The 13,827-nt window shown below is 30.2% G+C and overlaps 2 protein-coding genes across 5 annotated transcripts in view; one reads left to right on the top strand and one right to left on the bottom strand.

Moving 5' to 3' along the window:
- Positions 1-3,124: 3,124 nt before the first annotated feature.
- LOC139085585 (putative uncharacterized protein DDB_G0290521) lies at positions 3,125-5,390 on the top strand. Of its 2 annotated transcripts, XM_070633670.1 has the most exons (3): positions 3,125-3,262; positions 4,351-5,083; positions 5,277-5,390. In XM_070633670.1, the coding sequence occupies exons 1-3, from the start codon at positions 3,236-3,238 to the stop codon at positions 5,288-5,290; spliced, it is 774 nt and encodes a 257-aa protein (XP_070489771.1). In that variant the 5' UTR covers positions 3,125-3,235; the 3' UTR covers positions 5,291-5,390. The 2 variants fall into 2 exon arrangements, with proteins under 2 accessions (XP_070489771.1, XP_070489770.1); XM_070633669.1 differs by lacking the exon at positions 5,277-5,390 and having other exon boundaries at positions 4,351-5,270.
- A 5,843-nt stretch (positions 5,391-11,233) lies between these two features.
- Positions 11,234-13,827, bottom strand: part of twz (BTB/POZ domain-containing protein twz) — a 47,641-nt gene continuing 45,047 nt past the window's right edge. For all 3 annotated transcript variants that reach the window (XM_070633674.1, XM_070633673.1, XM_070633675.1), the window contains exons 4-5: positions 12,752-12,957; positions 11,234-12,561 (exon numbers count right to left, since the gene is read on the bottom strand). In XM_070633674.1, coding sequence (XP_070489775.1) covers positions 12,065-12,561; positions 12,752-12,957 — 703 coding nt within the window. In that variant the 3' untranslated portion in view covers positions 11,234-12,064. The remainder of the gene's footprint in view (positions 12,562-12,751; positions 12,958-13,827) is intronic.

Raw genomic sequence — 13,827 nt, 5'->3', positions numbered from 1 at the left:
AAGCTTTTCATTTGAGCTTTTTCTGTGCTTTAAATTTAAAAGCTTACAAAGCTCATTGTGCTTTTAAAGCTCGAAAGAAGATCGTTTGAAAAAATTTCAAATATCATCATTGATGGCAGTCATCAACAATCATCAACAACAAAATAATCTCATCGGTATATCAAAGTAAGAGGAAAATTAATGACCGTTGAGCGTTCTAGTCTCATTTGCTAACACGATTAGGCAAGAATCAATAAATCATTTCATGACTTGTTAATGCAAACAATTCATTTGTCTGAATGTGATCTCATTGAGATATGTAAATGATTTAATTCTTTTATTTTTGCGTCCTAATTTTTTATCATGAAAAAAAAAAGTCAATAAAAGACTGTCTCATTGAAATAAAAACAAAATGTGAACTAATTTACCCAACAGACGACTGCTCCTCATCTTGTTTCCATTCACAGAAAAGAGATATTGCTGGGCAATAAAATCAAATAAATTTCAAACATTTTACAATGGGAATGAAACAATTGTCGATTGTTTGTCGAGCTGTCAACGGTGTGTATTCAGGTATTGTGAACATTTATTGGCTGTTTTGAATGAGTTTATAGGCAGTGCTTCATCATAAAATTTTTGGATTTGTAAAAATTTTAATTTATTCCAATGTTTCCGGCTTCCGAAAATACTCAAAGAATTCATGTCAAATTCCATGTTTTTTGAACAGACATGAAGCTTGTCCATGAAAATGATCACGAAATTGAGGATGCTCAATTGTATTTATTGAGTATTTTCATTCAAATTGGACAACTTGACACAAATTCTAGTTAAAAACTAGACCCACGATCATTTATGGATGTTCATGTTAATAACTAGACCCACGGTCAGTTACGGTTAACCTGGCATAATGTCATTTAATGACTGGATGATTTTTAATGACATTTTATCCGGAACGTTCCATAAATGACCGTTGGTCTCGTTACTAGCTACACATTATGTCAAATTGTCCACTCGGCCATCAGCATGCTCATTTAAGTGATTATGCTCACTCTCTATTCAGCTCTCATTCAAGTCAATGGTCTTTAAGTCCAAGAAAATACAATAATTTTAATAGATTACTACAGTAATATCCAATGACTTCTTGCATCCAATAAAACCTGTATTTTCATTTGATAGATATCAAATTATGCAAAATATCAATAAAAAAAAAGTTCAACGTTCACAAGACGCAACTCACGTTCTTAAGTCTTTTGCATCCTCTTGGCGGATATTTGTCTCTTCTAAATATTCTCAAGTGGAAAGTATAGACTAATAATTAATTATAATTTTTTTTTTGGAAATATTGAGACGGAAGAATCGATAAATATTACTTATTTACTCACGTGTTCTTGGAGCAGGTTTTTGTTATGAAGTTCAGGACGGAGGTGAGATAAGCTTCAAATTAATTATAGAAATGTCAACAATTCTCGTTTAATAATTAGTTATAAGAACGTCATTTTGGAGACTGCAGTTTTTTTGACTAGGAAGTTTAAAATTGGCATTGATTTGTATGCGATTCCTGTATTTCTAGATTGTAGATTCCGTGATAATAAGTCTCAGGTTAGACACACGTTGAGTTTCTTGTCTGTTCTCGGAACTTTTTTATATTCCCTAACTGTAAGATTCTTGGTTTTTAAAACTTTGCTGTTTTTGACCGTCATGTGGTTTAGAATCAGGGACTACACATCATACACTAGACCTCCATAATCTCACCTGATTACGGAATTTCCCAAATTTCTCTTAAATTTATTCCAGATTTTATGAAAAATAAATTAATGACTCTAATTAGCATCTGGTTCGCTTCATTTATTCTGAAAAACAGCAAATTTTAAGGTTTCATGTTGGCGGATATCAATGACGCATTTTAAGAATGATATACATAAATGACGCATTCAAATCGATAGCCCGCAGGACAAACGGCCGAAAATTTGCGTCACTAAAATGTTATACATTTTGATATAGAATTTCAAAAAATCCGAACCATATTGTATCGTCATGCGGACAAATTAAGTTAAAAAATTATGCAGATATCGATAAATTCATTCAACAGACCTTTTTAGTAACAGATAAAAGTCATTTCATCCCAAAAATAAACCAACGAATCCACAATAAAAGAAAAATTGACAAAAATTAAATAATATTATCAAGATTTCCAAAATCCTGAATATAATTAAAAATTCTTAATAGCAGTATCAAATGTCGCTGATAATTCCCAACCTTACGTCATGATCTAGATATAGTTTTGATGATCCTGTTAATTAGTAGTTCACATTTAACAAAATCCTCGGAATTATGATTTAAAAAGGATCAAATTTCAACTTAATATCAGACAGATGAATCTTCCAGAAAAGCAATTTTAGGTATTGATCGTAAAATTGTTGATGCTGTGAAATTTTTATCGAGATATCTGCCGATATCTAGATGAAAAAGCGATGACTTAATTCAAGTTTTAGCACGGATCTATCTGAAAATGTTATGGAATTTTAATTCTCTATCAATATATTAGCAGATGCCGGCATATACAATCAAATGCATTCCTCAAGAACTTAATATATGTCAAGGTTGCTGATAAAGATTCAAGGTCATGTTATGTTCTGAATTGGAGTAGAAATAAGGGTTCAATGAAGCATTTTTGATCAAACTTTGAAGAATCAATGAAAGCATTTGCAACAGAACTGCCACAAATTCCAAATAACCCATCAAAAATGCGCTCTAATCCACAAGTTTCGATAACCAATCGATACAGATTCAAACTTTTTTCAAAGACATCTTCTTTATTTCTTCTTTTTCTACCACCTGTTTCCGATAGGACATGATATCTAATAATTTTACTCCAAATAGCAAACACATGCGTATTAGTCAAGCAGAGAGACATAAGAAATATGATTATTTTTAATGGATCGATCAACATTTGCCTTAGTTTTTTTTTTCTTTCTGTATCGGGTGATAAAAATAAAGTGAAATATCAGTTCAGCAAAATCGAGTGAAACTGGTTTCACATTATTATTAATATTTTTTGTGTCTTCTTCTCTGCATAGAAATAGAAAAAGAAGAGAAAAAAGAATTGGGATTTAGGAGGCCTGCAAATCATGCAATCAGCATCAGTATTAATTCAGCATTCAAAGCGTTAAGTCGATTTTTTGAGTTAAATAAAGTCGAGTAGTGACTTAAATTGAAAGAAGAAGATTAAGTGAGGAAAATAAAAAGAGTCATTATAATGAGGAGGTTTATTGAAGTTGCAGTGGTGAGTGGTCGAATAACGGCGTTAAATAAACATTAGTGAATGATGAAATTACATAAATCAGCAAATGTGCAATCGAGCAAATCAATGTTTTACTTACTCGTGTGTGATAAATTATGTGAAAAGACGATCATTTTATTATGACTTTTATTAGAAAAATGTGACTCGTTAACAGTGAATGGTTTTTGAATAAAATTTTAGTTTTGGTTCATTGAATTGATACTCAATAAATTTGATTTTTGGGAGGTCCTTTATATGTGATGTTTTAAGTTTCTAGAAGATTCTAAACTTAATGAAATTCTAAAAGTATCGTATGGTGAAATAGATCGACAAAGTTGAAGCAAATGATTAACACACGATGTTGCAAATTGGAATATTTGCTTAAGGTTACAAAAACTCCTTAGTTGAACGCCGCATTGTGGCGAAATCGATTGATCGTCTTAAAAATGGTCATTCAAGTTTTATCGTCAAGACGGGTCTTAATTAACAAAGAGTAAGATGTGTACAAGAAATTATGGAGTTTTGGGGGCAGAGATCAGCTCCTCTTTTTTGAAAAATTTCTTTAAGGAACCGATCACTTATTACGTTTAGGGGGGTGAATTTTATTTAAACAAAATTGAAATTTCGAGAATTCATTGTTAATTTTTTTGAAAAAAGCTCGTTAATAAGTGAACGGTCCCAAATTATCTAGATGTATTGTGAAGAAAACCCTCTGGCCCCCTATAAAAATTCTGGATATACTCCTGACTAGCATCAAGATCTATGTATATCTTTGTTAATTAGGATGCTCTTCTGTTGACGAAACCCTTAATATACAAGGAATTTTGAAAAAAAAATTGAATCTGTCCTTAATTGCTCCGTTGACACATATTCTATGACAATTTGTGTCATAGAATTTTCATGACAGAACTAGAAATGATCTAAATTATGCAACCCGTTAAATTGAAAGAACAATCATCAATTGAACATACACATTAATTAACCCAATTTCATCAAAATAACAGACATTCAAGCAAATCTATATCACTAAATTCATCATTTTTCTTTTTCTTCTACATATTTTAATTTCATCTCCGCCGATTTTTTTTAAGGTCGCACTTGTCATTATTCAAAACGTTAATTCGATACCACAATTCGGACAATCGTTTGCATCATCAAGCATTACCGATTCAAGTGGCAAAGTGATATCAAAATCTGTTTACACTGATACCACGGGGAAACAGATTATAAATGGAATACCACAATTAGAAATTGATTTATTGCCACCATTTTTACCGAATCAAATCCCCGGCCTTGATCTTCCGGCTGCAAAATCACCATTCAATAAGCCTGTTATCACTGTACCGTCGATAGATGTTGAGCCGCCACTTTTACCTAACGATGAACAAGATTTAACACCATTGAAGATAGCAACAACAACAACAGCTAAACTGACCACAACGACAACTCAACGGTTAACAACAACAACAACACAACGTCCAACAACAACTCAACGACCAACAACAACGACAACACAGCGACCAACAACGACGACTACTGTGAGGACGACACAAAAAACATTCGTTGCAACGCCAAAACAAGCACCTGTTGTGCAGCAGCCTGTTAAAACAAATTTCGTCCAAAAGAGCTCCGATAATGGAGCAGCCAAAAATTCATTAAACGATGGTTCCTATAGAGTTAAGGGTGATGACGGTTCATACAAATATAAAGGATCCGATGATGGATCATATAAGGTAAAAGGTAACGACGGACTCTATAGACCAAAAGGAAATTTAGGAACATACGTACATGTTAATGTGGGAGCCTATGTTGCAGACGATCGTGGTAAATATAGAGGCATTTGAGCCAAATTTAAAGCATGAAAATCACATTGACATTCAAAATTAAAATAGTTATGCAATCACACATCACACAAAATTCTCTTTTTTTTTATTCATCTCGATGAAAACGAAATCATTTCTTTTCTTTTGTTTTGTATCAAAAAATCAAGTTTTTGTCTCTCTTTTTTTATTCCCAGTCAAGAAAAATTGAAGCAAAATTTGCTGTGGCATCACATCTCATATAGAAGATTTTTTATTTTGTATGTATATTAATAGTAAAAATAAAAGGTTTAAGTTATCTCCTAATAGGATTTTAAAAATTGTGAAAAATTGCTATGTATTAAATTATTGGATTTCTGTTCTCATCTAAATCTATTTTGCTGTGTGTTTCTATGGCAAAATGTATATCCAGTCTAGTCTGTAGAGTTGTCTGTAAATGACGTCAATTAAATGTTTAACATTTCCGACCCCACTTGACTGAAGGGTCTGAAAATTAATAATCACAAGATCTACCGACTTACTAGACGTCATAAGTGAATGACCCCTATGGAATTTTTTGGAAATTTCATATAAAACCTACAAATTAAAATACTAATGAATCTAATCAATAGTGTGAAATATTATTGGTTAGAAAGGAATTATTAAAGATGGCCACAGAGCGCATCTTTAGCGGCTTCTGTTAGATGTTTATTGGTAATTTGTTGGTGAGATTTTTATTGATTTTTGACATTGTGATCTTTCGGATAACGTCATGTTTTGTGTTGTGTTGTTTTAATTGATATTGAGATGTTTTTTGGTGGTTTTGGAGGAGAGATTGTTGATTCATAGATATCATAGTGAAAGTTTGGAGACTAGGTTGGCATTTTTGAATCTAAAATTCGACTCCAGACCGGTGTGAACCTGACTTGATGTCGGATTTGATTTAATTCTGGCGACTTTCTAGAGTCACATCAGTGTGGTACTGGATTTTGAATCGATTTACTAACTTTCGGTCCAAATTTCGGTCTCTAATGGTAATTTTTGGTGACTTTTTAAAATATTCAAAATCCCATCTGAACAACCATTCTTAAATTCTCATCATTCATTGATTTTTGTCAACCAAACATGATCAATACCAAAAAATTTTACAATCTCGTAGAAACGTCTCAAATATCACTGGTCTACCTTCTTCTTGGATGTTTAACAGATTATATATCGTGTTAAACTGTAAAATGACTTGACTGTTAACTAATGTTTTCAAAAAACATTTAAAAATTCGCACTAGATTCCAAAAAATCTCAAATGCAATCAAGCCAATCCAATTAAAATCCCGTAAAAATTTAGCGACAAGCTGCGATTTATTTTAGTTTTTTCGCAAATTGATTCAAAACTTCCTAGTTTAGGGTTAAAAAATTGCCTCTAATTCTGATAAATATCTCATGGGAACTCTTTTGTTTCTTATTGGAATCATCAGCATAACTCACGGAAGTGTGTGCCATAATCAATAAAATCAATTCTCATAGCTAGATATACGGGAATGAACGAAACATGAGATGATCACGAATAAAAAAATTTAATGAGCCTTAAAAATGGTAATTCATATATCTTTGGGGGGCTTTTTAGTGGAAACGTTATAATCTGATAACTTTTGAGAACGAGCAATCATGTCAATAAAAAAATTATTCATAACTTATTGCAAATCTGCAGTAAAGATTATAATTAGTTAAATAAATTTTGAAGACTTTTTTTTGACATGTGGACACATGACTCAGATTTTTTTGGAAATTATTCAAATATTTATCTAATATTTGCATTTTAATCAGCTTAAATCAAGATCAGAGGTGTGGCAGAGCATGTTAGTTAAAAATGGATTAATATTTCCGGATTGAATAATCTGGAAAGCACACGGTGTAGAAAGAAGCTTGATTGCAGTTCTTAAACTAGATTCCAAGCAAGATTCGATCATATGCGGCCTCAAGCCAGACTCAAGTCGACCTGGAGATTGTTTAGGTCTACTTATATTTCTATGTCGTGTGATTTTCAGAAAATGAACTAAAATAAGCGGTGGTGAGATACTAAGTCCTCTTGCTTACGTAAGTTGCTGGCTGATGAGAATGTGCCCAACCCTTGCATCTTTCTTCAATCTGACTTAAAGAACTAATAAAATTCTTGTTTGATCAACCACAAAAGCTTCCTAATAAAATTTAAATTGAGCCATTTCCTTAGCAATTAATCAATAAAAATTGAAATGTGAAATATTTTTCCAAATTATATCCAACAATATCAAGGTCATTATCAAAATATTTCATTCCTAATTGAAGTCCGGAATAACTCTGTCAAAACCAAATATCCAACAATGTCTACCATCATTTTTGCGGTTTGAAGAATTTTTAACCGGCAAATGTCAATAATTTTATTCGATTCATTGATGAAAACAAAATTTCTGGAGTCGATTGAAACTTAATATCTCATAAGTAGCAAGCAAATTAAAAACCAATTTATTTTGCATACTTTTTTATGATTTTGTTGACTCCTTACCTTCCCAATCAAAGTAAATCTTTTTGATTTGATGAAATATAAAAAAATTCAAATTAAATTTGATACATGCTTGTGTATTCAAGATCGTCCATAAATCATCAACTGACATATTGACGGAATATGAATGTAATAACATTTTTGTATGCGCAAATATATTTCCATCCACACAGATTCAATGATATTCGAAAGGAACATCAATCAGATAAAATAATCTCTGGAGTAATCCTGATTTTTATTACCAAAAAGAGCAAATCAACTTTCAAATATCCAGCGATAATAAATTTTTGTACATATTTCATTCTTAAATGCCAAATTGATCCACTTAGTTACTGATAAATTGTACAAAATGATCGACTGATATTAAAATTTATTGGTACGTCGAAGAACTTAATTATTGAGATTTGCCAAAAATAACATTTTTATTAAAGTTAACTTCATGATGATGACATGTGCTTTGGTGGATGAATAGACTGCGATTTTGTCACGAATTTTCATTCAAAATCTCATTTTAAGAAGATTTTTCTGAGGTCTAGGTTTTGAAGAATATTTGAGAATAAGCCCGAGACCGAGATCTTTACAGGGACCAAGACCAAGGCCGAGATCAGGACCGGAGCCAAGACTGAGATTAAGACCAAGACAGCCAAGACTTGAAGATCAAGAATGGTGCTCGAAGCTGCCATGATTGTTAATTCTTCGAATTTCTATCATATTTTGGAACAGCGATGACAACTTAATGTCCACATAAGTAACTTATATTCCTTACTGCGGCTTAAGAATCATTGATATATCAACACATCTAATTATAAGTATACCATGACATTTAAATGCAATAAAACAGATGGTGGTATTTTATGTCCAAATTTTTAAATTGCATTACCAATCAGACTGATATACATAAAGAATTTAATGACTCATTTGTTACATTTTTTATGCAGAACAAATGAGCCAATTAATGAAGAAAAGATTGATGAATTTAAATGAAAATCGACGTGATTTATTGAAATAATTTATAACAATCAGTAATTAAGAATTTTGGATAGCAAATTTGACATTTAGTAGTTAATTTTGTGGAACAAAAACTTAACATTGTGGAACAAAACAGAAAACATGTGGAAAATTGTCCAAAAAACACGTGTTAAAGTCGTAAAGACGTCACTAGCGAATTCCAATAGACAATAGGTCGGGTATTAAATTAGATGAAAAATCACAGCAAGAAACTCGAGACAGAAACATGAATTTTTAATTTTATTTTTTTCGGCAGATGTAGGAACATAAAGAAGTGTGGACAGCTTTTATTTATGTGAAATTTGTTTGGTAATTTAATTTTTAAATTCATTTGTTATGGACAAATGAATAGCAACAATGGCTTAAAGACAAAGCTTGAAAATCAAAACAAATGTTTAATTGCTTCAAAATTTATATTTTTAAAAAAATTCAAAATTTATTTCAATTTTTCAAAAATTTCAAATCCAATTTAAACTTTTAACAACTTAATTAACTTTAAATTTCAAAAATTTTAAATTAAAAAAATTTACAAATTTTAAAAAATTAAATTTTGTTTTAATTTTAAAAATTTTAACTTTTGTTTCAGTTTCGAAAGTTTACATTTAATTTCAAATTTTAAATTTTAAATTTTAAATTAAATTTTCAAATATGATTTTAAATTTTAACAATTCTTTTGAAAGGTTCAAAACTTTAATTTTATTTAACTTTTAAATTGTTTAAAAAAAAATTTAAAAATTTAAGTTCAATTTTAATTTAAAATTAAAATAAATTAAATTTTCAAAAAATTCAAATTTTTGTTTCAAATTCAAATTTTTGTTTCAAATTCAATTTATTTTCAACTTTAAAATTGAATTAATTAAAACCTGAAAAAACAAAATTTAAAGTTTATTTGCAACAAACATTAAATTAATTACCTTGAAAGGCTGTCCATATCTCCAATGAATCCTTCATTACACACATTAAAAAACATTTGCAATTTTTATTCTTTGGAATGACTTAATTTTATTTCTACTAAAACAAAGTCAATCAAATATGGAAACAAGTATTGGCTGGGCAAACAACCTAATATAATATTCATCAAAATTAAATAAAATAAAATTGTATCATTTGTGATAAATAAAAAGATGAAAAAAAATCGAAATAAAGGCTTTTTGTGTCTCATTTCATGTGATTTATTTTTCAGTTTTTTTTTTGTGTCTTCTTTATTTTTATTTTTCTTTCTGTTCCATAGTCTCGACTACATTACACACTAATTAATAATAAACATGATCATTGATATATTAAGGTATAAAGATGATCTTCAAAAACATTTTTTTTTATTATTATTTATACAATAATTAAATAATGAATATATTTATAAAGAAACATCGAATTTGAAGATCATAAAAACGAAATCATTGAAACATTTTGGATGAGAAAGATAAGTATACTTGGTATAAAAAGAGGGAAGTGAGGACGAATTTTGAATCTACTTATGAAATCCTACCATAAATGTCTCTGTCTTTTGTGAGTGAAATAGTTTCTTAAAATCTTCTTTTTTTGTTGAAGATGAGCTGAATTGTAGTTGAATGTCTTCGGTATTGAGATTAATGTGATGAATATGGAGTGGAAGTAGCAAAATTTGTTAATATGGAATTAAATTATTGATGAGCAATAAGTTAAGGAGGATGAGAAGCATGAGGTTCAAATCCTATTAATTTTAATAAGTTCAATTATTCTGAAAAAGGATTCATAACGCATTATTTTTGAATTTATTTTAAAATCTTAATTTTTTTTTTATAATTTTTCAACTTTTAAGTCTTGTCAAGAATTGTCGACGAAATTCGACTTAACTTCACGTTCAAATTGACTCTGATCTCTGTTAAACTAGTTCCCAATCAATCCAAATTTCAAATTTCTGCTGCGTAATCTGATCAAATTTAGAAACACTTACTTAATCAAGCAAAACCTTTTCATAGCCAATATTTCATCTAATATTTTATAATTCCCAAAAAAAATACTCAAGATCTCTTCAAATACTATTTTATTGAACAGAGTCACTGTGTCTACCTTTCTCTCCATATGCTAGACAATCTCTTGTTTACACAAAAAAAAATTCATAACTTAAAAAAAACAGTGATTTTCAATTTTTTGTTTTATTAAAGTGAGCAACTCAAACACTTACCGACTTCCTTTTACGATTGTCGATTTTTTTGAATCGAGTCAATATAAAGCCATGAAAGAGATTTGATGACAATAAAAATTATTGTATCAAACATTGAGTTGAACAAAATGCAGAATGAGAAATAAAACATTGTGATACGTTTCAATAATCTGTATGAAGCTCATCAATTTTGATCGGATGATTTAGTCGGGGAATTGATGGTATGCGATTGGGTATGAGCAGTTTGGGTGATTTATGTCAATATGCACAGATTTGACAAATTTTAAAATTTGTAAATTTAATTTAAAATTTGAAAAATTAAATTTAAAATTTGAAAATTGAATTTAAAATTTTGAAAATTTAATGCACTTGAAGTTTAAAAATTGAATTTAAACTTTTGAAAATTATTTTTTTTGAAAGTCGAAAAATTTTTAAATTTTTTTCAAAAATTCAAACTAAAATCTAAGTTTAAAAAACCCTTCTTCCCAAAAATCAACAAAAAATGCGTTTTAGCCACTCACATATCAGCCAATCTCAACATAATCTTCAAAGACATTCAACAATAATTCACTGTCGTTTTGTATCATCTCAATGTTTATGAATGAATGACGATGAACTTTTAAAAATCTTCTTCTTGTCTCAGCTTTTTTATGATGCTTTTTGTGTTAATTTTATAGATCATTGATCACTTCTTCATATGATTTTTTTTTTTAATAAAAAACAGTTTTAAGCGGAAAGAAATCTTCCTTTGCTTACTCACGACGATAATTTCATCATGAGAATGGACAATAAAAATTGTGATGTTTGCTTTTTTTTAAAGATGGAAACAATTCACTGGAATTTTTTATTTAATTTTTTTTTAAAAATGCTTTTCCATCTTCTGCAAGGTTGGTCAATATTGAGAGTTGTAGAGATTTTCTCAGAATGGTTTGGATGAGATTTGATGGATTTTTAAGTGCTCTGCTTGAATCTGAGAATGTAATTGATTCTTGGCACACTTATTTGATGAATATTAAGCTTCTTTACTGAGTTTAGATTGCTATTCATAATTGTGTATTGACAAAATCTCGATTTTGAGTATTTTCAAGTTCTTGGCGGTGAATTTACAAGTTTATAGTCATACTTAAGCCAGAAACCTATAAAAGTTCTATTCTCTGACATTGAAGACAGCTTATTACTTGACAGAATGTCTCTAACAATTCAAAATTCACTCAATAATTCTCAGGTTCTCCACAACTCCCAACATTGACCCCCTCAACCACTAAATTAATTTATCATGACTTTTACATTATTTTCTCATATTTCTTCATTTAAGTACGACTAATTATTATTACTATTATTATTATTATCATTACGATTCACTTTTCTAACGAAAAGATATTCAGAAAATTGTTGATTCTCAACGCCACTCGAGTAGCCAGTAGATGCCTCAAGACAAAATCCACTATTAAGTAATCGTGTAATGACTTGGATGGAATTCAATTTACAATAACCATTTAACGGGAATCGTATAACTTGACGACCTTCAAATTGATTCCATGCGACACCCGATCGTGCATCAAGTATCGCTTGATTTGTTTCGGGAAATATCTCATCCAATACATTTCGTTCTGATGACATTAAGATGCGCTCACCTAAATCAGGTGAAATTTGCAATGCAACAACCTCGTATGTATCACTATGTGCGATTTTATTATTATTTGATGTCGGTTTCGTTCGACTTGGTGATGGTGATCTTGATGATGATGTTGCTGCCATTGTCTTTAAACCATTTTTCAATCGTTCACGTTTCATTTGCTCAATTTGTCTTACCATTGCTGTATATAAAAGAAGAAGTAGCATTGTAGATTAGACATATATGTATAAACTTGAATATTGAGTAAATTTAAATTTATAATTTTTTTATTTGATCTGAGACATTTGGAGTAGATGGTCTTTATGCAAATAACCATTGAATAATAAATATTTAGAGTATTTAAATTTAAAGACATGACCAAAAAAACTTACGAGCAATTTCAAAATATTTGGCTTCTTCTAACAGCAATTCGAGATCACTAAATTCCTCCGATATTAGTAGCCGGGAGTTTCTCATAAAATTTAATATATGTCGGAACATGTTGCCATCACGATCAATAAAATAATGCTGCTTCAATGAGTCTAAGACGATTGGAATGCTGCCATTAAAAAGTTTCGCAAGCCGTGAGTCTGGATATCTAATAGTTAATGATAATGATTATTACTATAGCTTTTTTACTTAATTTTCAATTACTTTTTTTTTTTCTTAAATGTTAATCGATAAAGTCAAGGTATATCACTTCTTTATTACTCGAAAAGGGTTTATGAGACTTTAAAATTAATTCGTGCACAGACAGACAAATGAGTCTTTTTGGATATCATTGCATGTCTTCTTAATTAAGTTGTTTCAAAAATTTCAACTATTTGTGTGGAAAAAAAATCTCAAGCCACGGCACCTAATATAATATTGTGTGAATATGATAGACACTTGAGTGCCTAAGACACTTTTGTGGATATATCTTTAACATGCTACCTTGAGATTAATTTTTTAACATGTGTATTTTTGATTGTGTATGCTTAGCTGTTATGCTTTCTCTGATTATTTTGAAGATCAAGGTTAAGATTGACAAGCATGTGTCTTTGGTATGGATAATGTTGGTATTCAAGTTGATTTATTATGAATTGATATCCTGAATAGCACTATGTTTTTGCAAATGGACCATTACGTCTCTGTGCAAACAGTAAGGCATGAAGGTGCCGAGATGCCATAACGAGCTGTTTTTTGGTACCAAGAAAGTATGCTCTTTGCCTGTTCGGGACGGCAACAAGGTCATTAAATTATGTAATTCGGATATCTTGCATCTGACATGCATAAAAATCAACTCTGACTTGACTCTGATGATTAGATCTTAAGCATTTTACCGGAACAGCACGGCATGTTCACCAGAAAACAATTACGATGCCGTATTAACGGTAAGACGCGAAGTTACTCTGAAAGAACCGTGACGAACCGTTCGATCCGTTTTTAAGGCGATAAATGGGGTACAAAAATGCACACTAATTTATTG

Source organism: Chironomus tepperi, unplaced genomic scaffold (genome assembly GCF_022539635.2).
Source record: "Chironomus tepperi strain 1889 unplaced genomic scaffold, CSIRO-AGI_Ctep_v1 contig_74, whole genome shotgun sequence".
Lineage (NCBI taxonomy): Eukaryota > Metazoa > Arthropoda > Insecta > Diptera > Chironomidae > Chironomus > Chironomus tepperi.
The sequence above is the reverse complement of the archived record's forward strand: the minus strand, read 5'-3'. Positions and strand labels throughout refer to the sequence as shown.